Source organism: Panthera pardus, unplaced genomic scaffold (assembly GCF_024362965.1).
Source record: "Panthera pardus isolate Hobbes unplaced genomic scaffold, ASM2436296v1 HiC_scaffold_13, whole genome shotgun sequence".
Taxonomy (NCBI): Eukaryota; Metazoa; Chordata; class Mammalia; order Carnivora; family Felidae; genus Panthera; species Panthera pardus.
In genome coordinates this window covers 136,837,926-136,865,027 of record NW_026526688.1, presented here as the reverse complement: position 1 = coordinate 136,865,027, position 27,102 = coordinate 136,837,926, and the positions used below count along the sequence as shown (strand labels likewise).

General features: G+C 38.6%; 1 protein-coding gene across 2 annotated transcripts in view; it reads right to left on the bottom strand.

The window, feature by feature from the left end:
* Positions 1–3,672: 3,672 nt before the first annotated feature.
* Positions 3,673–27,102, bottom strand: part of HPSE (heparanase) — a 39,679-nt gene continuing 16,249 nt past the window's right edge. The window contains exons 4-12 of one of the 2 annotated variants that reach the window (XM_019465628.2): positions 22,198–22,371; positions 20,035–20,203; positions 19,660–19,707; positions 18,999–19,092; positions 18,029–18,135; positions 16,211–16,325; positions 12,343–12,461; positions 11,335–11,481; positions 3,673–5,505 (exon numbers count right to left, since the gene is read on the bottom strand). In XM_019465628.2, the coding sequence (XP_019321173.2) occupies positions 5,346–5,505; positions 11,335–11,481; positions 12,343–12,461; positions 16,211–16,325; positions 18,029–18,135; positions 18,999–19,092; positions 19,660–19,707; positions 20,035–20,203; positions 22,198–22,371 (1,133 nt within the window). In that variant the 3' untranslated portion in view covers positions 3,673–5,345. The remainder of the gene's footprint in view (positions 5,506–11,334; positions 11,482–12,342; positions 12,462–16,210; positions 16,326–18,028; positions 18,136–18,998; positions 19,093–19,659; positions 19,708–20,034; positions 20,204–22,197; positions 22,372–27,102) is intronic. The other variant, XM_019465637.2, reaches the window with a different exon arrangement.

Here is a 27,102-nt window from a genome sequence, read left to right as displayed (position 1 = left end):
GGTGTTTGAGAAGGTCTTATTTATTTATTTATTTAGTCCATGCGTGTACATGAGCAGGGGAGGGGCAGAGAAAGAGGGAGGGAGAGAATCCCAAGGAGGCTGTATGCTGTCAGTGCAGAGCCCAATGAGGGGCTTGATCCCACAAACCATGAGATCATGCCTTGAGCCAAAATCAAGAGTCAGAGGCCTAACTGACTGAGCCACCAGGTGCCCCAGAGAAGGTCTTAATAAACATGAAAGTTTGATTTAAAGAAGAGTTAACACCTATTTTCTTGAAGCTGTTCCAAAAAACAGAAATGGAAGGAAAACTTCCAAACTCTTGCTATGAAGCCAGCATTACCTTGATTCCAAAACCAGACAAAGTCTCCACTAAAAAGGAGAACTATAGACCAATTTCCCTGATGAACATGGACTCAAAAATCCTCAACAAGATACTAGCCAACCGGATCCAACAATACATTAAAACAATTATTCACCATGACCAAGTGGGATTTATACCTGGGATTCAGGGTTGGTTCAATATCTGCAAAACAATCAATGTGATGCATCACATCAATAAAAGAAAGGACGAGAACCAGATAATCCTCTCAATAGATGCAGAGAAAGCATTTGACAAAATACAGCATCCTTTCTTGATAAAAACCCTCCAGAGAGTAGGGGGATAGAAGGATCATACCTCAAGATCATAAAAGCCATATCTGAAAGACCCACTGCTAATATCATCCTCAATGGGGAAAAACTGAGAGCTTTCCCCTGAAGGTCAGGAACAAGACAGGGATGTCCACTCTCACCACTGTTATTCAACACAGTATTGGAAGTCTTAGCTTCAGCCATCAGACAACACAAAGAAATAAAAGGCATCCAAATCAGCCGGGAAGGTCAAACTTTCACTCTTCACAGATGACAGGATACTCTATATGGAAAACCCAAAAGATTCCACCAAAAACTGCTAGAACTGATTCATGAATTCAGCAGTTGTAGGATATAAAATCAATGCACAGAAATCGGTTGCATTCCTATACACCAATAATGAAGCAACAGAAAGAGAAATCAAGGAATCAATCCCATTTACAATTGCACCAAAAGCCATAAAATACCCAGGAATAAATCTAACCAAAGATATGAAGAATCTATACACTGAAAACTATAGAAAGCTTATGAAAGAAATTGAAGAAGACACCAAAAAAAAAAAAAAAAAAAAAAAAAAAAGGAAAAATATCCCATGCTCCTGGAAAGGAAGAACAAATATTGTTAAAAAGTAATCTACATATTCAATGCAATACCTATCAAAATAATACCGACATTCTTCACAGAGTTAGAACAAACAATCTTAAAATTTGTATGGAACCAGAAAAGACCCTGAATAGCCAAAGCAATCTTGAAAAAGAAAACCAAAGCTGGAGGCATCACAATCCTGGACTTCAAGATGTATTACAAAGCTGTAATCATCAAGACAGTATGATACTGGCACAAAAACAGAAACTCAGATCAATGGAACAGAATAGAGAATCCAGAAATGGGCCCACAAACGTATGGCCAATTAATCTTTGACACAGCAGGAAAGAATACCCAATGGAATAAAGACAGTCTCTTCAGCAAATGGTGCTGGGAAAACTGGACAGCAACATGCAGAAAAATGAACCTGGACCACTTTCTTACACCATACACAAAAATAAACTCAAAATGGATGAAATACCTAAACATAAGACAGGAAGCCATCGAAATCCTAGAGGAGAAATCAGGCAAAAACCTCTTTGATCTTGGCCGCAGCAACTTCTTACTCAACATGTCTCCAGAGGCAAGGGAAACAAAAGCAAAAATGAACTATTGGGACCTCATTAAAATAAAAATCTTCTGCACAGCAGAGGAAATAATCGGCAAAACTAAAGGCAACTGACGGAATGGGAGAAGATACTTGCAAATGACATATCAGATAAAGGGTTAGTATCCAAAATCTACAGAGAACTTATCAAACTCAACACCCAAAAAACAATCCAGTGAAGAAATGGGCCCAAGACATGAATAGACCCTTCTCCAAAGAAGACATCCAGATGGCCAATGGACACATGAAAAAATGCTCAACATCACTCATCATCCAGGAAATACAAATCAAAACCATATTGGATACCAACCACCTCACACCTGTGAGAATGGCTAACATTAACAACCCAGGCAACAACAGATGTTGGTGAGAATGTGGAGAAAGAGGATCTCTTTTGCACTACTTGTGGGAATGTAAGCTGGTGCAGCCACTCTGGAAAACAGTATGGAGGCTCCTCAAAAAATTAAAAATGGAACAACCCTACAACCCAGCAATTGCACTACTAGGTATTTATCCAAGGGATACAAGTATGCTGTTTAGGAGGGATACATGCACCCCAATGTTTATAGCAACACTATCAACAATAGCCTAAGTATGGAAAGAGCCCAAATGTCCATCAATGGATGAATGGATAAAGAAGATGTGGTATATATATATGTGATGGAATATTACTCGGCAATCAAAAAGAATGAAATCTTGCCATTTGCAACTACATGGATGGAACTAGAGGGTATTATGCTAAGCGAAATTAGTCAGAGAAGACAAATATCATATGACTTCACTCATATAAGGACATTAAGATACAAAGCAGATGAACACAAGGGAAGCAAAAATAATATTAAAACAGGGAGGGTGACAAGACATTAGACTCTTAAATATAGAGAACAAAGGGTTGCTGGAGGGGTTTGGGGTGGGGGATGGGCTAAATGGGCAAGGGGCTTAAGGAATCTACTCCTGAGATCATTGTCACACCATGTGATAACTAACTTGGATGTAAATTATTAAAAAAATAAGTAAATTACTAGATTAAAATAAATGAATAAATTTAGTGACTAAACAAAACAAAAAACATGAAAGTTTGCCACACAGAGAGGAGAGTTAGGAGACTGGTCTGGGTGAAGAACAGAAGGAGCAGCACCAAAGGTTCAGACCCCCAACCAATGCGTTGGCGGAAGAACAGAATTCATGGTCAGAGTAACAAGAGTTGAGGCTGAAGAAAGAGGCAGGTGCCAGGTTATGGAGCACCTTATTGTGACTATATGAAGTGGGGAACTATTTAAGAATTTTAAGCAAAGTCAGGGAGAACAATTAAGAGATTATTATAATAATACAAGTGAGAGCGGGGCGCCTGGGTGACTCAGTCAGTTAAGCATCTGGCTTCGGCTCAGGTCACGATCTTGCAGTTCGTGAGTTCGAGCCCCGTGTCGGGCTCTGTGCTGACAGCTCAGAGCCTGGAGCCTGTTTCAGATTCTGTGTCTCCCTCTCCTTCTGCCCCACCCCTGCTCCTGCTCTGTCTCTGTCTCTTAAAAATAAATAAATGTTACCAAAAAAATAATACAAGTGAGAGATTAGGCTTTAAATTTATTAAGTGGCAGAGGGGACAGCAAAAAGAAAAACTGGACATGACTTTGTTCATGATTGAGTTGACATGATCAGGGAGGAAATGGTGTTTGTGCCTGATGAGCTCTTTTCTTCAAGGTCAGCTCTTCTGATGTGGGGGAAGCTGAAGGGACAGAAAAGTAGGAGGTATAAACAAAGTGCTGAACGAAAATAAGGCTTGCAAATGGAGGGATCTGCAGACTTTTTTTTTTTCCAGGCTTAAGTTTTATTAAAAGAATAATCATGCAATATTGAGGTTATAAAAATTATTTTATTTCAAATGTGAAAATATAAAAAACTACTTATATATAAAATCTAGGGGTATTGAACCATTCAGACTCTGGGTTGTCTTTATCTCTTTATAAATGTACTTAAATTTAATAGAGACAATATTCATAGCAGACATAAATATAAAGAGAATTCTATCTCTAGAAATTAAGATATAGGAGAAAACAATACCTTCTGTCACTGATAAAAGCACAGAAACATAGTGGTCAGTGCCATGGACTTCCCAACACGTTCTCCATTCCAAAAGACCACTAGGAGACAATTACAGGGATCTCACTGATGTTGGAGTAACTGGGGAGAATGGCCACGTGACCCATTCCTGACCAATAAGACATGAGGAGACACGAGGTGAGGTTCGCTGAGAGAACCTCTGAGAAAGGGTTCTGCAAGTCTATGAAGGAGATGCAGAAAAAGTTGCTCATCTTCTTTCTCTGGCTGCTGCTGGGTCCGAATGGGTCTATGGCATGGCTCCAGCCATCACGTCACCAGCTGGAGAATGAAGCCAACACTAAAGGTGACAGACCAGAGATAGAAAGGACCTGATTCCCGGATGACATCCTGAGCCCGCCCTACTTCAACTTCTTGTTATGTAGGATTATAAATGTCCTCATGGTCTAAGCCATTTGAATCAGGGTTTTCTGCCACTTGCATCTGAAAGTTTCCCAACTAAAACAAGAACTAAAGGTGGATTAAAAGTAAACATCGTGGGGCGCCTGGGTGGCTCAGTCGGTTGAGAGTCCGACTTCAGCTCAGGTCATGATCTCACGGTTGGTGAGTTCGAGCCCCCCTTCCGGCTCTGGGCTGATGGCTCAGAGCCTGGAGCCTGCTTCGGATTCTGTGTCTCCCTCTCTCTCTGCCCCTCCCCCGTTCATGCTCTGTCTCTCTCTGTCCCAAAAATAAATAAACGTTAAAAAAAAAATTAAAAAAAAAAAAGTAAACATCAACAGGTAGTTATAATGTATCGAATTACATTTTCTCCTCTTGGTAAGTAGGTCAATTTCAATTACAGTCGCTTTAAAATTTCATTTGAAGTTTACATAATCCAGTCCCTCTGAATTGTCGTTAATTCTTTTTTTATACTATCACTTCTAACCATCTGTCCTCTCACGCAGTATTGTTGACAAAGAACAGCGAAAAGAGAAGCAGCAGATAAATCTAGCTCTCTGTTAAGGTGAAAAGAGACCCTCTCATTTATAGACAATTTGAAGATTGTGGCAGTAAACTTTTTCTGACGGGAGCCCATAGAAACAGCATATAAAGAATCCTGCAGTCTTTTAATAACTGTTTTTTAAAATAAAAACAACGAAGCACTTTCTTAAAAATAGTGCTGTATCCCTCACTTACTTGCCTCCTGGCTATATTGGGAGCATCCATATACCTTTTTAATAACTTTAAGTAAAAATAGAACATGCAAAGCACTGAGCGTAGTGTTTGGCACCAGGTATTATTATTAGCAGTGGTCTACTTAGAACAAAAGACTGTGCTAAATCGAGCACCGGGAGTGTCCTGGTGTCCCTAAAGCTTCCCTAGTTGATCTGTAATGTATCTGCTTGCCTTCCTATAGCTTGGGTTTTGCTTTCCTCTTATCAATACACTTGAAAAATTCAATCTCAGGGATGGTGTATGCCTTTCATTTTCAGAGGCAAGCGGTAACTTTGGCATTTCTTATCACAAAAAATCCATATGAGAAAGCTGGCAAGCCCAGTGTACTTCCTGGGCGGAGAGGTTTTTCTGTCAAAGCCGGGAGGGTATGATCATCTACCATCTTCAGAGTTTGACCATTGAGTTGGACAGATCTGCAAAGGGGAAAGATAAACCCAGGTTAGCCAAGTGGTGTATGCTCTACCTTCTTTGCAAAAGTTGTGACATCTTTTTAAGGCCAAAAAAATGGTGACAGCCTGTATTATATAACTTGTTTCAATTCTATATTGGGTATTTGACCCAGATGATCTTTAAGCTACACTGGGAGAGCTGAGTCATTCTGACAGAGACCATATGGCCTGCAAAGCCTGAAATACTTACTATCTGGCCCTTTATAGAAAATGGAACACACATAATCTATACAGTAGGCACCACTATGGTGGTCTAAAAAGGATAAACATGACATAACTTCTGGATTTGTGGCAATTTTATTTGATGGTAAGTAATTGAAAACATTTTTAGATAAAGCAAATAGGTAGAAGGGAATGTAAATATCACAAATTTAACATGCAAAATGACATAAAATTTCCCACTTGTCACCGTGCCCATAAACCTTCTCACTCCCTTTCTGCCAGGCGATATGCATTCATTTTGCATTTCTTATGTTGTTAAGATATTCTGGTAGAATATATATTGCTGGAGTGCAACAAAATTATTTTGTAGGTTAGGGTTAGGTTTAGGGTTCACTAAACCAAAAGCTTCCAAAAAATAGATGTTTTCTTTGCATTCCACTGTTGGAATTCAAATTCAAAACCAAGTCAAGAAATGTAAAAAATATCTTGAGGACAAATGTTATTTTTTATGCACATTTACTATTGTTTAAATCAAATTAATACATGCTCACAGCAACAGATCCAATATAAACAGAGACTTAAAAAGAAAACCTTCAGTCTGCTTTTAGTTCCACTGATAGTTAATTCCATAATTCTAAACATGGCTTACATTTCTATGATCTTGATCTCAAGTGATTTTAACACTATGAAGTTTTTACAATACGAAAATAATTTTTATTTTATATTATTTTCTTTTTTAAAATATTTTGAGAGAGAGAGCAAGCAGGGGAGATGCAGAAAGAGAGGAGGACAGAGGATCCAAAGTGGGCTCTACACTGACAGCAGAGACCCTGATGCAGGGCTCGAACTTACAATCCATGAGATCATGACCTGAGCCAAAGTCAGACACTCAGCCGACTGAGCCACCCAGGTGCCCCCCCCCAAATTTTATTGTTGAAAATTGGTTAATGTCAGAGTTATATGTATGTAATACATGTAATATATGTAGAACACTTGTAAGATTGCCTTGCATATAGTAAGCACTACAAAAATATCTATGATCACCAATATTCTGATAAATGTAACTGGTTAATTCATCATAACCATTTTTTTCTTTTTCTTTTTTTAAGTTTTTATTTTGAGAGAGAAAGAGCAGGGAAGAGCAGAGAGAGAGAGAGAGAGAGAGAGAGAGAGGGAGAGAAAGAATCCGAAGCAGGCACCATGCTGCAGCACTGAGTCCAATGTGAGGCACAATCCCACAAATCTCGACATTATGATTTGGGCTGAAATCAGGAGTTGGACACTTAACTGACTAAGCCACCCAGGTGCCGCTCATCATAATCATTTTTAATATATCCTTCATCTCTTTTATGTATGTACACCCATATTTTCATTTAAACAAAAATGAAGATATAATACGTAGTCTCTCCCTCTTTTTTTTTTTTTATGTTTATTTTTGAGGGGGGTGTGGCAAAGAGAGGAGGACAGAGGATTCAAAGTGGGCTCTGTGCTAACAGCATAGACCCCGATGTGGGACTCAAAATCACAAACCCTGAGATCATGACCTGGGGCGAAGTCGGGACACTTGACCAACCGAACCACCCAGGTGCCCCAGTCTCTTAAAAATTGATTCTTTTTCCCTTAGCACATCTTAACATTTGCTCACACCATTAAACATTCATCCACCACATCATTTTAACAGCTGTACAGGATTTCACTGTGTGAGCATATTAGCTTATTAGTTGTCTAGTGTTTGGTTGTTTACAATTTAGAATTATCAAAGATCCCTCAAACTCAGGCCACCTGGGTGGCTCAGTCGATTAAGCATCCAACTTCAACTTAGGACGTGATCTCACAGTTTGTGGGTTTCAGCCCTGCGTTGGGCTCTGTGCTGATAGCTCAGAGCCTAGAGCCTCTTCAGATTCTGTGTCTCCCTCTCTCTCTGCCCCTCTCCTGCTCGTCTCTGTCTCTCTCAAAATAAACACTAAAAAAAAAAAAAAAACCAAAAACCAAAAAACAAAGATCCCTGAAACTCTATCCTAAGTATCAGCAGAAAAATTAGTTTCCATTTAACCTTTGTTACGTGCCCCGCTCTGGGGGCTGTACCTAAAGTCTTAAATAAAAGATAACCGTGATTGTGCTAGAGGCCATCAAGCCTGCACTGCATTTACACTCGGTCCACATGCGCGTGAGTTTAGTTTTAGTACCTATATCACATCAATTTTTAGAGGAGATTGGGGAGGAAATGCCATGACCATCATCAGGAAACCACAAACAAAAATAGGCCTTGAAAACATCTCTATATGTCAGTAGTAAGAGCTGTTCTGCAGGCAATTGAGAACCATTTTCAAGGGTACATAAAAAAGTTTCAGAAATGCTTTAGGAGAGGCCATCAAGCTTAAAGGTAAACTTCATCATTATAAATTAATACTGCTGTGGGTTAAGATGATAAAACATGGGCAAGATAATACCCTATACCATCTGGCTATGTTGTTTAATTGGCTGTAAAAATCACTAAAGTATGCTATCAATATATTGAGTATAAGCTTAAAGCATGCTGATTATTTCTGCATCAGGCTGGCTAAATCAGGGTAGGATTTTATTCAAGATTAGTATCTTGTTTCATATTTTGAAGTCAGTAACATGATGATAAGAAATAGAAGGCATGCTTGTCAAGTTTCAGATGAAACAGAGCTGAACAGAATTAGCAAGCAAAAGTAATCTGAATTAGGGATTCTGGACAAAATTGATCTGAGATAAATATAGGATACTGCTTTTATATTAAAAATATATTCACTCAACGCTTACTATGGAGGACCTTCTGTCGGTATTATACAAGTTGTTCAACTAAAAAATGATTTTTTGGGGGGCACCTGGGTGGCTCAGTTGATTAAGTGTCCGACTTCAGCTCAGGTCATGATCTCACGGTTGGTGAGTTCAAGCCCCGCATCAGGCCCTCTGCTGATAGCTCAGAGCCTGGAGCCTGCTTTGGATTCTGTGTCTCCCTCTCTCTCAGCCCCACCCTGCTCACACTCTGCCTCTCTCTCTCTTTCTCTCAAAAATAAATAAACATTAAAAAATGATTTTTTTTTTTTAAAGATGATCATCGGGGGCGCCTGGGTGGCTCAGTCGGTTAAGCGTCTGACTTTCAGCTCAGGTCACGATCTCGCGGTCCGAGAGTTCGAGCCCCGCGTCGGGCTCTGGGCTGATGGCTCAGAGCCTGGAGCCTGCTTCCAATTCTGTGTCTCCCTCTCTCTCTGCCCCTCCCCCATTCATGCTCTGTCTCTCTCTGTCCCAAAAATAAATAAATGTTAAAGATGATCATCGTTTAACCCTCTGAGGTCATTAGAATGCACAAGTGTCCAGACTGTACACTCATCAAACTTATCTGGGGTACTTTTGCAACATTTTATTTTATTTTTTGCAACATTTTAAAGAGATAAAAGTATAAGTAATATACACTCATCACAGAGAATTTAGGGTAAAAAAACATAATCCATAATTTCACGAATTTTCCATTAATAATTGATAAGCATGAAATGTGTGATCAGAATGCAACAGGGTCTGATAAACAAAGAGAAGAATCATTGAAGAAATGGCATATTTAGCCTGGAGAGACGACAATCCAATTGTCCTTCAGATATTGGAGTTATTCTGGAGGAAATGAGGTATTTGGTATTGTTCCAAATTAAGGGTAGCAAACTCAAGGGCCCACAAGAGCCAAGGAATTTATATGTGCAAGTGCAGTAGGACAGGGTCATAGAGGTAACAGGATCACGGAGGGACTGTGAAGAACCTGTCTCAAGTAAACAACCCCAATTCAACTCCATCAACTTGGGGAAATAAGCCCAGAGTTGCTAGAGTATCTATCTTTTATTTTTTTTTTATTTTTATTTTTTTTTTAATTTTTTTTTTTAACGTTTATTTATTTTTGAGACAGAGCATGAATGGGGGAGGGTCAGAGAGAGGGAGACACAGAATCCGAAACAGGCTTCAGGCTCTGAGCTGTCATCACAGAGCCCGATGCGGGGCTCGAACTCACGGACCGCGAGATCATGACCTGAGCCAAAGTCGGACGTCCAACCAACTGAGCCACCCAGGCGCCCCTAGAGTATCTATCTTTTAAAGAAAAGATAGAAATCCAGATATTTTCATAGTTGTCAATTTTAAAATGTTCCTAATTTAGTAAAAATAAGAATACGGAGCACATGCCAACCTCCCCTACCACGAGAAAAAGAGGGAAAAAAAGCTCTCTAAACCCACTTGTCCATAGGCATGAGGTGCAGTTTCCAACCTCTGCTCTCCAGGACAGAACTCAAAACAGGAGATGAAAAGCAGAGAGAGGCTCACATTACCCTTGAGAGGACAGCTGCCTGGAGAGGCTTCGAGATCCAACAGATGAGCCATCAAACAGCTGAATGGCTTAAACTACCCATCTAAGGTTGGACTAAAATATCTCTTAACACACTTCCAACTCTACAACTATTATTCAGTTACTTCAGAAAAGCTTTTCCCTTGTCAGCATCAGATACAAATATGCTAAAAATACCCATTTCCAAAACTTAGAACCCAAATAAAAAAAAAGTATGGGTTACCCAAATATGTATTATTTACTTTACAAAAAAGAAAAGGTTTAAACAGCAAGAAAATGGGTAAGTAAACCATGATATTTCATAAAACATGTAGCCCATTAAAAATGTCTACAAAGGCTATGTATGGAAAGACATTTTGGAAAACTTGTGGGTGCCCTCCCTTTTTCTTTTCCCATTAGGCATTGTGTGATTACAGTTGTGGTAAAATAAAGCATAGGGGAAAAATAAACAATGGTACCCAATGTTAATGATGTTTGCCTATGGAAGATAGGTCTTTGTAGAAAGCATGCTTACTGTCCTTTGGCAGGTTCTGATGCTAATTATCACTGAAAACATCACTCATTTGCAGAGACAGGAAGAGATGATGAGAATGTTGTTAAACTCTTATAATTTTTTATTCTCCAATGTGAGAAGATTCATGATGAAAAGAGCTCCTTCCAACACACATTGGACAGAATCTTACAATGGTTTTGGGCCTGACTCTTCAAGGGTCATAGTTATTTAGGGTATTCTGTTGAATACGGTCTCTTATAAGACATATCCAATGACTGGCTTTTAAAACCATAATGATTATGACCAACTTCAAATAATTCACCTCAAAGCTATACTTCTGGACATTTTATTTTCTTACTCTAGCCAATATAAAACTACTTTAACACGGTAAGAGAGTGACACTCAGCTTACATGGTGTAATATTGTGCCCTTAGTACAATCATACTTAGGTATGTTTTGCTTTACTGACTCTGTTACCAAGAATTATAACGCTTTTTTGAGCAAATAATCTCAATGTCTTGAGGGGATCTTGAAGTATCAAGTTGTTTTGAAATGCAAAATATTCCTTAAGTTAACTGCTAAATGTTTTCATATCCTTCTGCGTTGGACTCTGCGTGAGTTATACCTGTATGGATAAGTATTCATCTATAAACTTCATGAATATTAAGAATTGTTAGAACTTGAAATCATTGACATTTTTTTTTTTGCTCCCTATCAACACTCTCTATTCTGATAAATACCAATGAATTTTGTGAAAGTTCGAAATGAAGAAAGGAAAATTACTCACTTAGAAAGTAATCCATCAGGCCCTAAAGGTTTTACGAGGTATTTGTCCACTTGTTTGTCAAATAAATGATACGGCAACTGCAAGCGTTTGGTGACATTATGGAGGTTTAAGGCATACAAGGTTAAATCTCCTTCTTTATACCTTGGGCTAAAAGCAAATAGATTAACTCAATAAAAATAGTTATCTAACTTAAGCAATTAAAAACTCAATTACAAACATAATCATGGAGACTAAGTATTAGTATCTATAATGATGATGGGCCCTCTTTTTATCCTTCCTTTCATGATTACATTGGACAACTCATGTGGTCCTATTTGAAAAGATAATTTAATTTTTAAAAAAAAATTTTCTTAATGTTTTTATTTATTTTTGAGACAGAGAGAGACAGAGAATGAGCAGGGGAGGGGCAGAGAGAGAGGGAGACACAGAATCCGAGGCAGGCTCCAGGCGCTTAGCCATCAGCACAGAGCCCGATGCGGGGCTCGAACTCACAGACTGTGAGATCATGACCTGAGCTGAAGTCGGACTCTCAACCGACTGAGCCACCCAGGCGCCCCTGGAAAGATAATTTAAACAATATTTTTCTTCACACTACCATTTTCTGGGTGACAGCATTCTGAGATCTTTGCTGCTTAGCCAGACTGAGTTGCCAGGAAGCTGGTCAGCCCACCCATGCTCAGACACAGAAAGGTTAAATAATAAAGTGAATTTTGTGGGTTCCTATGAATTCAAATTATAAACCATACAAACAGCAGCTTTTTCTATCATTACTTTAAAAAAAACTAAAACAAACAATAAAATTAAATCTATTGACACTTTTCAGAATTTCCATCCAGACCCTTCCCCTACTTCCTAGTGGGTCCTCACTATTTAAAGAGTTCTTATTCACCAGAAATGACAGATGGCTTTTTTTTTTTGTAGCTATAGTTATTACTTTATTATCATCCTATCAGGAAGGACATATTACTGATTAAAACTTGACTGGAAAAGGGTGTGTTACATACTTACTGGTTGATGTTGGTACAGTGAAGGTATACTCGAAGTTTCCTGCTGTCTGGACCTTTCACGCTTGCCCTTAATACACTGGTGCCCACCAATTTCTTGAACAGAAGAGATAGCCAATAATCCTAGTTGGGTGGTTGGGGAGAGGAGGGACAAAAGTAGATCTTTACTTATTTCTTTATTTATCAAAAACAGTGTGAGCAAATAGTTAACCTTACAAAGACTGTGACTGTTATCCTAGAGGTATTTAAATGGAATACATCTTTTGATCCATGTTCCCACCATGAATCTGAGGGCAATTTCTTGTTTGCTGATTTTTATCACGGGAGGACTGTATTCCCACAATTCTGAAAGCCATGACCACTAGGGAGTTATATCTTCAAGAATGCAATTCATTGCTGAGAGAGTTTAAATGTTCTTTATTATCTATCACCAAGAATTCAAAGCAAAGCTCAAAGCAGAACTTTTAGGTATGCACATGTACACACACTCACCTACACACAAAGGCAGGTTTTTACAATAAAACTTCTATCTGCTTAAGAGATTAAAATACTTTATTTCTTTACTTTTTTTTTTTTTTGTTTTTTAAGCAATCTCTACACCCAATGTGGGGCTCAAACCCACAACCCGGAGATTGAGAGTCACACACTCCACAGACTGAGTCAGCCAGGTGCCCGTAAAATAATTTCTTTTAGAACCTTATAATCCCCATTCCTGAATGGGTTAGGCAACAATCATCGCTAGCTATCAAGGTTCTTAAAAAAAAAAAAAAAAAAAAGGAGAGAGAGAGAGACAACCAGAGATCATGTGCCTGTTGATGGAAGCATGCCACAACTCCTTTGAAGAATTATTGCAGGGGCGCCTGGGTGGCTCAGTCAGTTAAGCGTCTGACTCTTGATCTCAGCTCAGGTCATGATCTCACGGTTCATTGAGTTCGAGTCTCGTGTTGGGCTCTGAGCTGACATCATGGAGCCTGCTTGGGATCCTCTCTCTCCCTCTCTCTGTGCACCTCTCCTGCTCTCTCTCAAAATAAATAAATAAATAAATAAAACACATTTTAAAAATTCTTTTTAAAAAAAGTTTTGTATTGCAAAACAAAACAAAAACCAAAAATCTGAATAAGCTCAAGCCTCTAGATCTAACTGCCAGTTTACAAGAAACAGAGGAACATACTAAAGGACAGTGCAGGAAGAAATGTAGCAAAATTCAGAATGTGGGAAACACCACAGAACAAATTGCCTACTCCCTTTCAATAATTAATTCCCTAACACAAAAAAGGAGTGGGAAGGGAAACTTCAAGATTAGCAGACTTAAGAGATATTTCAACCAAATGCAATATATAGATGTTGTTTGCATCCTAAAGTGACTAGGCCAACTATTAAATAGATTTGAAAAATAAATAAATAAAAACATTTGTGACAGTAAGGAAAATGTGAAACACCCACCGACTAAACATTTGATGATATTGAGGAATTATTGTTAATATTTTAAAGTGTGATAATATTTTATGTTTGTCTAAGGGAGATACATACTGACCTACTGATGGATAGTGATACATCTGAGATTTGCTTGAAAGTAATCCAGTAGGTGGGAGGTGAGGAGTGGGTAGAATTATGGATTAAACAAAACTGAGGATTAAATGCTTTTCTCTCTACTTGAAATTTTCCGTAATAAAAAGTTTGTTGGGGTTTATTTATTTATTTATTTTAAGAGAGAAAGAGAGAGCACACACATGAGTGTGCACACAAGGGAGGGGCACAGAGAGAGCAGAGATCAATCTCACAACCTTGAGATCATAACCTGAGCTGAAATTCAGAGTTGAAGGCTTATCTGACTAAGCCACTCAGGTGCCTAGTTGTTAATTTTTTTGAAGAATATACTCAGTGTATATTCCAACTCTTCCTTCTTGAGCTGAGGAAATGTAGACTCAACAGGGCAAACAGCTTTTGTTTCTCTGCTTACATTCAAATTTTTCACTGGAGACAAGAGCAGAATCAACTAAACATTTAAAAAGGAGATATAACTTCAGCGTGGTTTGGTGACTGGTAGGATAGAAAGCATTCAGGCCTCAGAGCCAGGATTTGTATGGAATTCTAGAGTAACATGGGACAACTGTGTGACAGCCAGCTTATCCCAAAACCTTGTCTCAGTTTGAACTTCCTCATCTGGACAATTGATCTAAGATACCTGCTTTGCCAGCTTCCAAGATTGTTATACAAATCAAATAAGAAAACATCCATGTATGTTGGATTTAAGACTGATTCCCTTGGACCCTGCAGATGTTAAGGGTACCATTTACTCTTGCAAGTTTTTCTAGATGACTGTGAATCTTGAGGAAGGGGGTGCCTGGGCGGCTCAGTTGGTTGACTCTTGATTTCGGCTCAGGTCACGATCCCAGGGTCGTGGGATCAAACCTCTCTTTGGGCTCAGCACTGAGCATGAAGCCTGCTTGGGATTCTGTCTCTCCCTCTCTGCCCCACTTCCCTGCTTGCGCTCTCTCTCTAAAACTAAAATATTAATTAACTAATTAAAAAACAAGCAAACAAAAAAACACAAAGGATCTTAAGCCAAAGATTTATGTTTGGGCACTGAAAAGATATAGACAACGTGGTACTATTTACAAAGACTGACAAGATAAGCTGGCTAATTTCTAGGCAAAGTAAATTTTGTAGAAACTATTTATGTACCTTCCTTGTTCAAGGTCCATTTCAGAAAGGGCCAGCAGCAGATTTGGGATATTTGTCTAATGAAATTATCATGTTTGGTTTAACTCTATAGTTGATTTATAATATACTTGGCGAAGATATATTCCACTTGTTACAAGGTCATTTTGTAAAAATTTTTTAAAAGTTATGAACCAGGTGCTTTGTGAGTTTGGACTACTATAGATTAAAAGCAACTTTGTTGGGAAATCTATCTACAAACCACAAAAACCTAGCTTATATTTTGGCATGTGCTTTCTGCCAAACTTTCTTAGCTTTCCTACAGTATTCAAATAATTCCCTTAGGAATTATTCTTTGAAAATACATATCCTCAACTGCCACTTTAGACTACAAAAATCAAGGTCCTACTTCTCAGGGCTGTATCTATACTATTCCAAGTTTTAGACATATATTTCCAGGTAGCTTTTTATATAAAAAGTCTACATCTCCTGATTTAGCGCCAGATGCAGTCAGAGGTAGGGTAAAACTGACACTGTATTCATAAATATCTTGAAGATTATTAACAAGATAGCCAATTCTTAGGGTGAGATTTTTGAACAAATACATAGTACTGATTTATCTCAAAGTTAAATAAATTATAATTTCATGCATAAAAAACTTTTGAAGCTTTGGATACTGTAGGTAATTTTAACTTTGATTTAATTTGCAAAACATTGTTTTTGACCCAAGTTTGTTATCTTGTAAAATCGGAGTCACAAAGTTTCAAATTGTCCCTTTAAAAAAAAAATCCCGGGGTCCCTGGGTGGGTCAGTGGGCTAAGCATCTGACTTTTGATTTCTGCTCAGGTCATGATCACACAGTTCACAGGTTTGAGCCCCACATTGGGCTCTGTGCTGACAGCATGGAGCCTGCTTGGGATTCTCTCTCTCTCTCTCTCTCTCTCTCTCTCTCTCTGCCCCTCCCTTGCTCACTCTCTCACTCTCAAAATAAATAAATAAACATTAGGAAAAAAACCAAACCCATAACACACCCCAGGTGGCACACATTAGAATGGATGATCTCTAAGGTTTCTTCCAATTCATCATTTCAGGGTCTACTTGTTAAGAATACTGAATTTATTGACAGGAATGACTTTTATTAGGAGCTTGATACAGGGGTGCTCAATATACTCTATTCTACTCATAGCAATAGGAAAATAACAATCACTTACAGGTAAAGGTTCGAAGTTTTGATCCACTAAGTGGTAGTTTCCGGCTCCAAAGAGCACTTGCCTCATCACCACTTCTATGCCCATTCTAGCCGACAGGCCCAATTTATCCAGCCACCTGAAAGGGAGGGAGGCCCAGCTTTCTTCAGGTTTGGAAAACAAAAAAACTCAATTCTAATTACACACTATTCTGATTTATTCATCTATGTGGGAGGAATTGACAGGAAACCAGAAAAGTGGTATTAATTACAAAGAAGCTATTCAAATGAAATGGAGACTATCCTTTCCTTTACATGTTCCCACACTTGAGCATGATAATAAATCCTAGAGTACTATTAATATGCCATATGAGTTTCTTTCGGGGTAAGAAAACTTCTGCAAAGCAGAGTAGACAAATTCTCACCCTACAGGCAATCGTTCTCCATCTTGCTGGATACCCTCCCCACTTCCCCACTCCCAGACCCATGTAAGGGCTAAAGAAAAGCCTGCTTGTAGTCCACAGTAGTACAATGTGAAATAAGTAAAATCACACCTAGACTTTTATGGCTGTCCCCCTCCACTCCCTCCATCTTTGGTGGATGGCAAAACAAACACCTTTATCCTTCATTCTCCTCCTCATGCCCCTCATGAGCAAAAATGATTTTTTTTATTATGGATTTATAAGAATGAGGATAGGAGAGGAAAGAGAATAAGTCTCAGTGTGAGGATATAGAACTATAGATTAACAGTGTTAATGGAGTTATGGAATATAAGTAAACCAGTTGTTTAAAGCAATCAGATTTGTAATAGGTACTTGTCCAAAGGATACAAAAATGCTGATTCAAAAGGGCATATGAACCCCAATGTTTATAGCAGCACTATCAATAATAGCCAAAGTATGGAAAGAGCCCAAATGTCCATTTACTGATGATGAATGGATAAAGAAAATGTGGTAGATACATACAATGGAATATTACTCAGTGATCAAAAAGAATGAAATCTTGCCATTTGCAACAACGTGGATGGAACTAGAGGGTATTATGCTAAGTGAAATAAGTCAGAGAAAGATAAATATCATATGACTTCACTCACACGTGGAATTTAAGAAACAAAACAGAAGGACATGGGGAAGGGAAGGAAAAATGAAATAAGATAAAAACAGAGAGTTTGTTCTCTGTAGAACAAACTGAGGGTTGCTGGAGGGGAGGTGGGTAGGGGAATGGGCTGAAGGGTGATGGGTATTAAGGAGGGCACTTGTTGGGATGAGCACTGAGTGTTGCATGTAAGTGATGAATCACTGGGTTTTACTCCCGAAACCAGTACTACACTGTATGTTAACTAACTTAAATTTAAATAATAAAAAAAAAAAGCAATCAAGTTTCTGGTGGTTGGATAAAGAGGTGATTTAGTAAGTCTTGAAACTCATTGGTAGTTCCTCTGGTGAGACCTCACACTTCCGACTCTAAACTCCTTGGGAATCTATGAATAAAGCTACTATAAAAGTACACTAAGAATCCTTCTCAGACTCAAACCTCTAGAGGCACTCTTTTACATTCGCTTTCTGAGGAAGGAATCCTTGGCATATTTATGGGCCATAATTAAGGAACAACACTTCTAAAGCAATTCATTCATACGATGATTAATTAGGGACACCCATTAAAGATGCCCAACAAACTTGAATAAAATGATTTCTTACAAAACGCGGCATGAATTTTGGGTCTCAGCCCTAGAAACTTTCTTTGATCAGCTTTTTGGCTGATGAGCCGTCTCAGCAGAATCTGTTTAATAAAAGGCCAGGAGAATGCTGCAGCCTGGCCCCTGAGGCGGTGCTGCTTCACTCACATAAAGCCAGCCGCAAAGGTGTTGGACAGCAATGGCGCTCCACCCCCGTATGCAGAGCTTGTTTCTCCTAACCAAACTTTCTTGTGGGGTCTGGTCTCCTCAACAACCTGTGGAACAGGAAAGTCCCCATTATATTTGCAAACAAGCTGACCAAATACGGTGTTGAAGATTAATGACGTTTAAAACTCTGTTCCCAGACTGATTTGTCCAATATAGTTACAACAAAACATGTTCGTGGTCATTGAGGTCTTGGGCAATTTACTTTTATTGGAATACTAAATTGTGGAAGGAATTTAAATAATCCCATTCCTATGGCCCGTGAGGCTATTCCACAAGGAGGTATTTTTAATTTTTAATCGATATGCATGGATAACATCTGATGCTAAGGGGGACTGATGGTGAATTAGTACCTGTTATCTAAAATTGGAAAAACATGTAAATTTATATACTTATAGAATTTAGAATTAGCTAGACTACACAATAAGGACTGGTTTTACAGACGTGCCTCCTTATCTGCGATTTTGCAGTTTCGGTTACCCATAGTCAACCGTGGTCTGGAAGCAGATGATCCTCCTTCTGACCTATCATCAGAAGGTCAATAGTAGCCTAATGCTATGTCACAATACAATTGTCATTTGCCTCACTTCCTCTCATCACGTAGGCATTTTATCATCTCACATCACCACAAGAAGAGTGAGTGCAGTATGAGAAGATATTTTGAGAGAACACATTCATATAACTTTTATTACAGTATATTATTATAATTGTCCTATTTTATTATTAGTTGTTGTTAATCTCTTACTGTGCCTAACTTATAAATTAAACTTTATCATAGGAATGTATGTATAGGAAAAAGTATATTTAGGTTTTGATATTACCTGTGGTTCCAGGCATCTACTGAGGGTCTGGTACCATATACCCTACAGATAAAGGGGACCACTCTACATTAAAAAAAAAAAAAGACTATTACCTGGAAAATTTTTTGCACAGATGAAGCAAAAGTGTCTAACACATCAGGGTTTAGAAAATCCTCCTTGGTAGCAATTCGTCCATTCAAGTAGTAGCTAAATTATTCAGAAAATATTCAGAAACAAACAAACAAACAAACTTTACTTTCTGCTTTTAAGTTAGTTGGCTCCCTGGCTCTCCTTCCTACCTCTTCCCACCCCTCTGTTATTAAGAAGAAGAAGAAGAAGGGGAAGAGGAGAAAGAAGGAGGAGGAGGAGGAGGAGGAGGAGGAGGAGGAGGAGGAGGAGTTGTTGTTGTTGTTATAGTAAGAAGAGACCAAGATGGAAGGGAATCAGTTACTCTGTTTTGAAAAGACATAGTCACAGTGCAGGTACTTACGGGTTACCCGTTCTTTGGCAAGCATATTGATCTTAGCTACTTATCTGCTCCATGATTTAAATGATAGTATGCCTTGATCTTATAGAACCTACCACATTATTTAAAATAAAGTTAAAACTTTTGTTTTATTAATATTAAGTGTGTAGTACAGTGCTGCTTGAGGTATTATTTGTTTCTTATTGGAACTATGCATTAGCAGTTAAATGAAAACACGTTTTTGAAAACTAAGTAATAAGTAAAACTAGCATTAGTTTCTTAGTACTAAGAGCAGGAGACATACTTACTGGTGCCATGTAACTGAATCAATCACTTCTCCCCCAGCCTTCAGGAAACTAGAAAAAGAAATCTATTATGATCTTCACTTAATCCTCATATGCACAATATATATATGTACACAATATATGCACAGGAGCTTCATTTCTTAGAAATGGGCTGGTTACTGCTTTAGCATCAGGCCAAGTACAAACTTCCTAATTCTTATACAAATTATATTGTAGGTTCCATTTGCCCCCAGATTCTTGGTATTCTGAGCCAGTCAATCTTTTCCTCTTTTGGTAAAACATTTGCTTAGGTAGCAAATGGTTTAATAACATGAGGATTCTCCACCAGAGAGCAATATTATTTTTAAGAAAAGGGGTTCTGCTTCCTCTAGTTCCTACCTCGTTAGCATCTTGACAGTCTTTCCTCGAGGCTGGCCAATATCAGGACCATAGAGATTCACAGTTTTGAAAGTGGATTTTGCTAGAAGTTTATGCAACTTGACAAAATCTTCTCCTAACTGCAATCCATCGATGAAAATACCAGCCTTCTTCCGGAAACTGTTAGGTTCTGAAAGACAGCAATTCTCAAAATAATCACGTATCTAGAAATTTTGCATTTAAAAGCAAACAAAATGGCAGCATATAAAAGCAGGAAAACATTTCCCAATTACAAAAATTTAGAGTCCAAAGGCAAGAATAGTAAAACCTCCCTTTTTATAAAGAAGATACTTCAGTAAAACAAAAGTTTAAATGACAAAACTGAAGTGTGAGAGAGCATTAAAACAATTTGAAGTTAATTAATGGGGATATTAAACTAATGGGTATTGTGGAAATATTCTACATCCAGTATTTAATAAACTAATTTACTTTAAAAAGACAAAAAGTTTGGGTAGGAGGGGAAGACATTTAAAAATTGATTTCTCAATGCCATTAAAGGCCTTATTAAGACTGTTCATTCACAGCCACCTGGGTGGCTCAGTTGCTTAAGCCTCAGACTCCAGCTCAGGTCATGATCTCGAGGTCTGTGAGTTCCAGCCTCACGTCAGGCTCTGTGCTGACAGCTCAGAGCCTGGAGCCTGCTTCAGATTCTGTGTCTCCCTTTCTCTGCCCTTCCCCTGCTCTCTGTGTCTGTCTCTCTCTCAAAAATAAATCAACATTTTAAAAAATTGAAAAAAAAAGACTGTTCATTCACAAATCAGATGTACAGGTGAGCTTAGAAATGGCCATGCTGAACACAAGGGAGGGGGACACAGAAGTGTTCAATCTACTTCCCCAAAACACCTTGCCCAGGCTCTCCCTTCTCCTTGTCTCTGGAAAACAGACCTCTTCCTTGCAAAATGGAGCCCAAGGAAGAGGAAAGCATGATGGCATAGCTCTTTTATCTTACTCTGAAGAGCACGGGTGGGGAATGGGTACAGTAGAAAAGTAGGGAGGGAGGGATAGATATATAGAGATGCGTAAGGATGGGTTCAGATGACCCATTGTCCAAGTGGCTGCCATTATTCAAAGTTGTTCAGCATCTAGCTAAGATATGGTTACGGTTACCTCTACCCCTATGTTCTATGTTTTGTGCTTTAATTTGCCAGTAACTCTCAGCAACCTGATCTCTAAATCTGCCTCTAGACATTACTATAATACATACCACTATAGACATATATCTTATTTCTTTGCTTGCCTTCTTGTTGATCTGCTTCCCTTCCTCTAGAATGGATCTCCCAGGAAAGCAGGGACCTTGCTCAGGAGCCAGACTACCTGGGTTCAAATCCTAAGTCCTCCACTTGGTAGCCCAGCATCACACAGTTATTTATCTAAATTTTTGTGCCTGCTTTGGTCATGTGTAAAATGAAAGTCATAACTGTATCCACCGCAGGGTGGTTATAAAGATAAAATAATACTTATTAAATGCTCAGAGCTGTTCTGGGAATGGAGTATGTGTCCATGATATCACTACATCTCATTTCCCATGTTTTTTCAGTTCCATTGGCTCATGTGTGGAAAAAGCACCATAAATATGTTTAAATGAATGTGGCTGATCATTAGTACTTTAGTTAGAATTTACAAGTTCCTTGCAAAAAGTGAAGAAGGAAGGAAACAATCAGGAGCTTGACCTGGGTAGGATTCTATACTAGGAATTTCTAGCTTAAGCATATCATGACGGTTGGGATGGAGTTGCTAAGATAAACTGACAAGTGGAGAAACAGAGAAAGAAATGGAAGGGGGTAAAAGCAAAGTGCCTGCTTTACAGTTTTGCTGAGTCCAGCCTGCCATCCATAATAGGATTAAGTGACCCTAAAAATGTCAAGTGAACCTGGGAGCTGTGGAAGTTTCTGGGTCCAACTAGTTGTCTTCAGCTCAAGTAAAACAAAACTGGGATTAACAATAGGTTCTGGGATATATAAAGGAGTTTTCTGCCATAAGCAGAAAAGTTGCACTGTTGAGCACGGGTACAAGTGTGCCAAGCCAGAAGAATATTTGCTAATATTAAAAAGAATGTCATAAACAGGAACAACTAATGCCAAAGGGTAATCTCCTTATTAGTGAAATGTCCCTGGGGGCACTTACCATTGCCTAGTTCCCAAGAAATGTTATAATTCTTGGAAGAGCAATAATCCAGGAGCAACTGAGCATTAGAACTGTTCCACTGCAAATCTGCTGTTCGTAGTAAGGCATTTAGACCAAAGATCAAGTCCAGTCCTGAGCAATTTGCAAAAGTATACAGCATATCCACAGAGCTCCCTAAAAAAAAAAAAAATAGTGGCGATTTAATGGTTAGGTCAGCACCACAATAATGAAGGCCTCCAGATTTGTTCTCCAGTGAATTACCATTTTGGTTGTAAAATTGAGGGAATTACAATCCTGAGTTATAAGTGAGAGACAAAAAATGCACAGGCAAATTAAAAGATTAAAAATTAATATGACTTAATTACTTCAGCTTTTGAATCAACTTTCCATGCTGAACCATGTAAAGTACCAGAAGCTTTGGTCTGGTACTCAGGTTTTGTTGATTCAAATGACCTCAGGTGACTTCATGGACAGGCCAGACTGTCATTAGTCAACATAAGCCCCACTCCTCATAATTTAAACATGTCTACTCACAAACTCAGTCACAAAATATTTTGGTAAATTTAGCTATATTTAAAATTATTTTTTGGAAAATTCATGTATATGACTTATTAATTTTAAATAATTAAAATTAGACTTTAAAAATTGGCCTAGGGCTATAGATCTGTGGTTTCCAACCTATGTGCCAAGGGATCCTGGCAAACCTCAATACATTCACTACATGGTTGTCAGATTTAGCAAATGAAGATACAGGCATCTGGTTAAATTTGAACTTCAGACAAATAATGAATAATTTTTAATGCAGGTCTATGCAATATTTGAGAAATAAAATAAAAAAATTCACTTATCTGAAATTCAAAGTTAACCAGGAACCCTACTCACAGGGGCACTACAGGAGCCTTTAAACATATGAGGGAAACAGGGTTCCTGGGTGGCTCAGTTGGTTAAGTGTCTGACTCTTGATTTTAGCTCAGGTCATGATCTCACAGTTTGTGAGTTCAAGCCCTGTGTAGGAGCTTTGCACTGAGTTCGAAGGCTGCTTGGGATTCCTTCTCTCCTTCTCTCTGCCCCTCCCCCACTCACTCTCTCTCTCAAAATAAATAAATAAACTTTAAAAATAAATAAAGAGGGACACCTATGTGGCTCAGTCAGTTAAGCCTCCGACTCCTGCTCAGGTCATAATCTCACGGTTCACGGATTCGAGCCCCGCTTCAGGCTCTGTGCTGACAGCTCAGAGCCTAGAGCTCCATTCGGATTCTGTTTCTCTGTCTCTCTTTGTCCCTCCCCTGCTCACGTTCTGTCTCCCTCTCTCTCTCTCTCCCTCTCCCTCTCTCTCTCTCTCAAAAGTAAACATTAAAAAAAATTGTTTAATAAAAATAAATAAACAATTCACAAGGGAAATATCAACCGTGTTGGACATGATGAGAACTATTACTATTAGGTTGTTTGGACCTAACAACTTAGTAATTGAAACACTCAGGTATTTCCTTGGGGCTAAGTAAGATGTGAAAAAAACTTACTGAGTCACTACAGTGCCATAAACTTTTGGGAACTTTTGAACTCCGCTTTTCTAACCATTAGCTTGTCTAAAATCACTTCTTCAGAGTGGCAACAATGTCGGTCTGAATATCATCTTTAAGTCAGGTATCATATGCAGAAGTCTGTAATTTTCAGGTATAGTTAGAGTCATCTGCTGAATAGAAATTCACTCTCGAACTCTCCTAGTTTAAAAACATCTAAGTGAGGGGCACGTGGGTAGCTCAGTTGGTTAAGCGACTGACTCTTGGTCTTGGTTTCAGCTCAGGTCATGATCTCTCAGTTTGTGAGTTCAAGCCACAAATCGGGCTCTGTGCTGACAGTGAGGAGCCTGCTTGGGATTCTCTCTTTCTCCCTCTCTCTCTGCCCCTCCCCACTCATGCCTTGTCTCTCTCTCTCTCTCTCTCTCTCTCTCTAATAAATAAACTTAAAAAAAAAATCTAAGTGAATTCCTTGGATCAGCATAACAACAAAACCTAAATTTAATACTGCCGATAAAGGCTGGGGGCAGAACAGCTCTAGCAAGTTGTTTGAGTTATTTAGGGTGTTTGCTGTGTCACCCACTTCCACAGGACTGCTGCCTATCATCAAGGAGTTACAGACAACAGGGGCTGAAAAGCTCTCCAGTCCTGTGGCTCAGCATTCCACTGGATCTTGAGCCACACTTTGGGCCAACACAGAGCCTCCAGGGTTATTGACTTCTCTCCAAACCTCCATCCCCATTTTTCTCTGAGGAAACTGGCACCAAAGAAATGAAGTGCTTTGCCAAATACACATGGCTATTTGGTGGCAGTGCCATTACGAGAGCCTGTTGTCAAGGGGTGACTCGACTGTCTTAGTCACAGCTCCATGTTAGACTTGTGTATTGCAAAATCATGCTGCAGAGTTTCCTGGATCAGGAATCCTAACACCTGAGTTCCAGACCTGCTCTCCCACTTACAGATTGTACAATGAGGTGACCCCTTTGCCCTGCATGAGCCTCAGCTATGCATCCACGATCCTGGAACTAGCACCATCGTGTACCTACTCACAAAATTGAGGTTGAGACAACATATGTGAAAACTCTTTGTAAATCATAAAAAGCCCTTATACATATTAGGCACTGTTATCACATACTCCCTCTATGGCATTTTCACAAAGCCTGGAATGTTCGCATTTTGGAGTATTTATTCAACTTATACTTTACTCTTTTTCTATTTCCTTTTTCCAAATGCAATTGGAATTTACATAGCTTAAAATTCTATTGTACACCTCCTACAACAGAATAGTAACATCTCCTAGAATATGGGCTGTATACTACTCAGTTAGACTCTACTCTTAAAAATAAAACCAACCAAAACACCATCCAGCCTACTCCCTCCTCAAAATAAGAATAAGAAAACTCACAGCTAATTTTCTAATTCCCAATCGTTACCCAGTCTCTTGTCTCTTACTTTATCAGAGTGTAGAAAGACCCCTGGGACAAAAATAATCTAAATGGCACATTAAAAGCTGGCATTGAATAAAAAAAAACAAACAAGAAAAAACAAAACAAAAACACTGGCACTGACTCTTTCCCTGGCATTATGCCTTGTCCATTTATATAAATGTGTCCAGTTCTAGTGAGTGATAGAGGTGGAGGAGTCAGGCGATGAGGAAGAGAGGTAGAGAAGAAGGAGAACAAAGAATTAGCTCATTAAATATGATTATTGTAATAAGGAAGTTCATTATGCAGTCAGCCACCCCCAGAATTACATCTATAACATTGCTTCCTTTTCCTGCCTAAACAGGTTTACAAAGTTTGTAGTCTTGTGACAAATGTTTCTGTCATCTTCTACTTAAGTGAAACCCACCACCTAATGGGTCCTGTAATTAGAAAACTTACCTATATCTTCTAAGACACCTGTTTTAAGGGTGCAGGCCACCGACTAAGCAATTAACCTCTCCTTGCCACAGTGGACTTTTGCTATTTCCTCCATTGGACAATGCCAGCCCAAGGTACTCACACATTACCAACCTCAGTCATCAGTGTGGAACGATGTGTGAAAACATCTATTAGCTTCTGAGATACTTATCACTATATGGAGTTGGTGCCCAGATGAACACAATAGATTCCCATCTATATGTTTCTAAGACACGTATATTAAAATAAAAAAATTCAAACCAGGAGTCAAATGTTTCCAAATACAAATCAACAATCTGTATTTGTTAAATATTTGAGCATTGCCAACAGGGTAGCTGCAATTATAATGACCCAGTTACATAGTTAGTGAAGGAACTTCTTCTGGGACAGGAACTATGAAGGTCCTAGTCCCAGAGGCAGGGGAAGATGGTAGAAACGTACTATCTTGATTCCAGAAAGATCATGTGAGCTAGGAAATCTTTTTTTTTTTTTTTTTTAGAAAAATTGAAGATAAACTAGTATAAAGTTTAACATGATACAAAATAAAGTAGAAATCAATAGATTATCTAATACCATGGAATCTTCTCTTAGCAGACCTGTATCATGATTTATTACAGGTGAGACCTTACTGATACGGGTCTCCTGTCACTCCTTTCTTGGGATCTGAAACAGGCCTGCCTTATGCCAAATTCCATTCAACCACAGGTCATTGAATTAAAATGTCAGAGTAGTCCCCCTCCTTTAAAATGTAATAAACAATTTAGAGGACTCTATTAACATGTAAACTATTTTCTGATTTCTTATGTGTCACATTTCTTTCTGTACCTTATAAATAAAAAATACAAAAATTAAAATCCACTGGATACATTGAAATCCAGACAGTATACAGTAAAATCCTACAAAGATAAATAATCTACTTTCAGTAATGTACTCTTAGAAATGCCGAGGGACCCAAATTAACTTCAATATAATTTATTTTTCAAAAATCAAAAGAAGACAGTTGTATCTGAGCAGATTATTTCCTTAACTGAGATCTGGGGCAATATCATCCCTTAGTTGGGTATAAAACATCAACTTTCAGATAAAAATAGTTCTCATAGTTAAGTAAGGATTGCTTGGTTCCAGTTGTTTTGAAGCTCTGCATGCCAACATCATCCCATTTTGAAGACTGGATAACTGTTTCAGTGAATGGAAAGAAATTCCTGGTTAGTCGAGCTAGGTCTACACAAAGCCACAGAGGAAATAAAAAAAGAGAGCGCTTCTTGATGGCCAAGACTGTCTGATATGACTCAGTCTTCCACTACCTAATGGTACACCTACTCATGATAGGGGTTGCTTCTGGGAGGAGAGAGAGAGAATGGATGACGAGGTGTGAATGGTTTTCACAATTTACTCTTTAAAAAAAAAGAAAAGATTTTATTTTTAAGTAACCTGTCCACCCAACGTGGGGCTCGAACTCACAACTCCAAGATTAAGAGTTGCGTGCT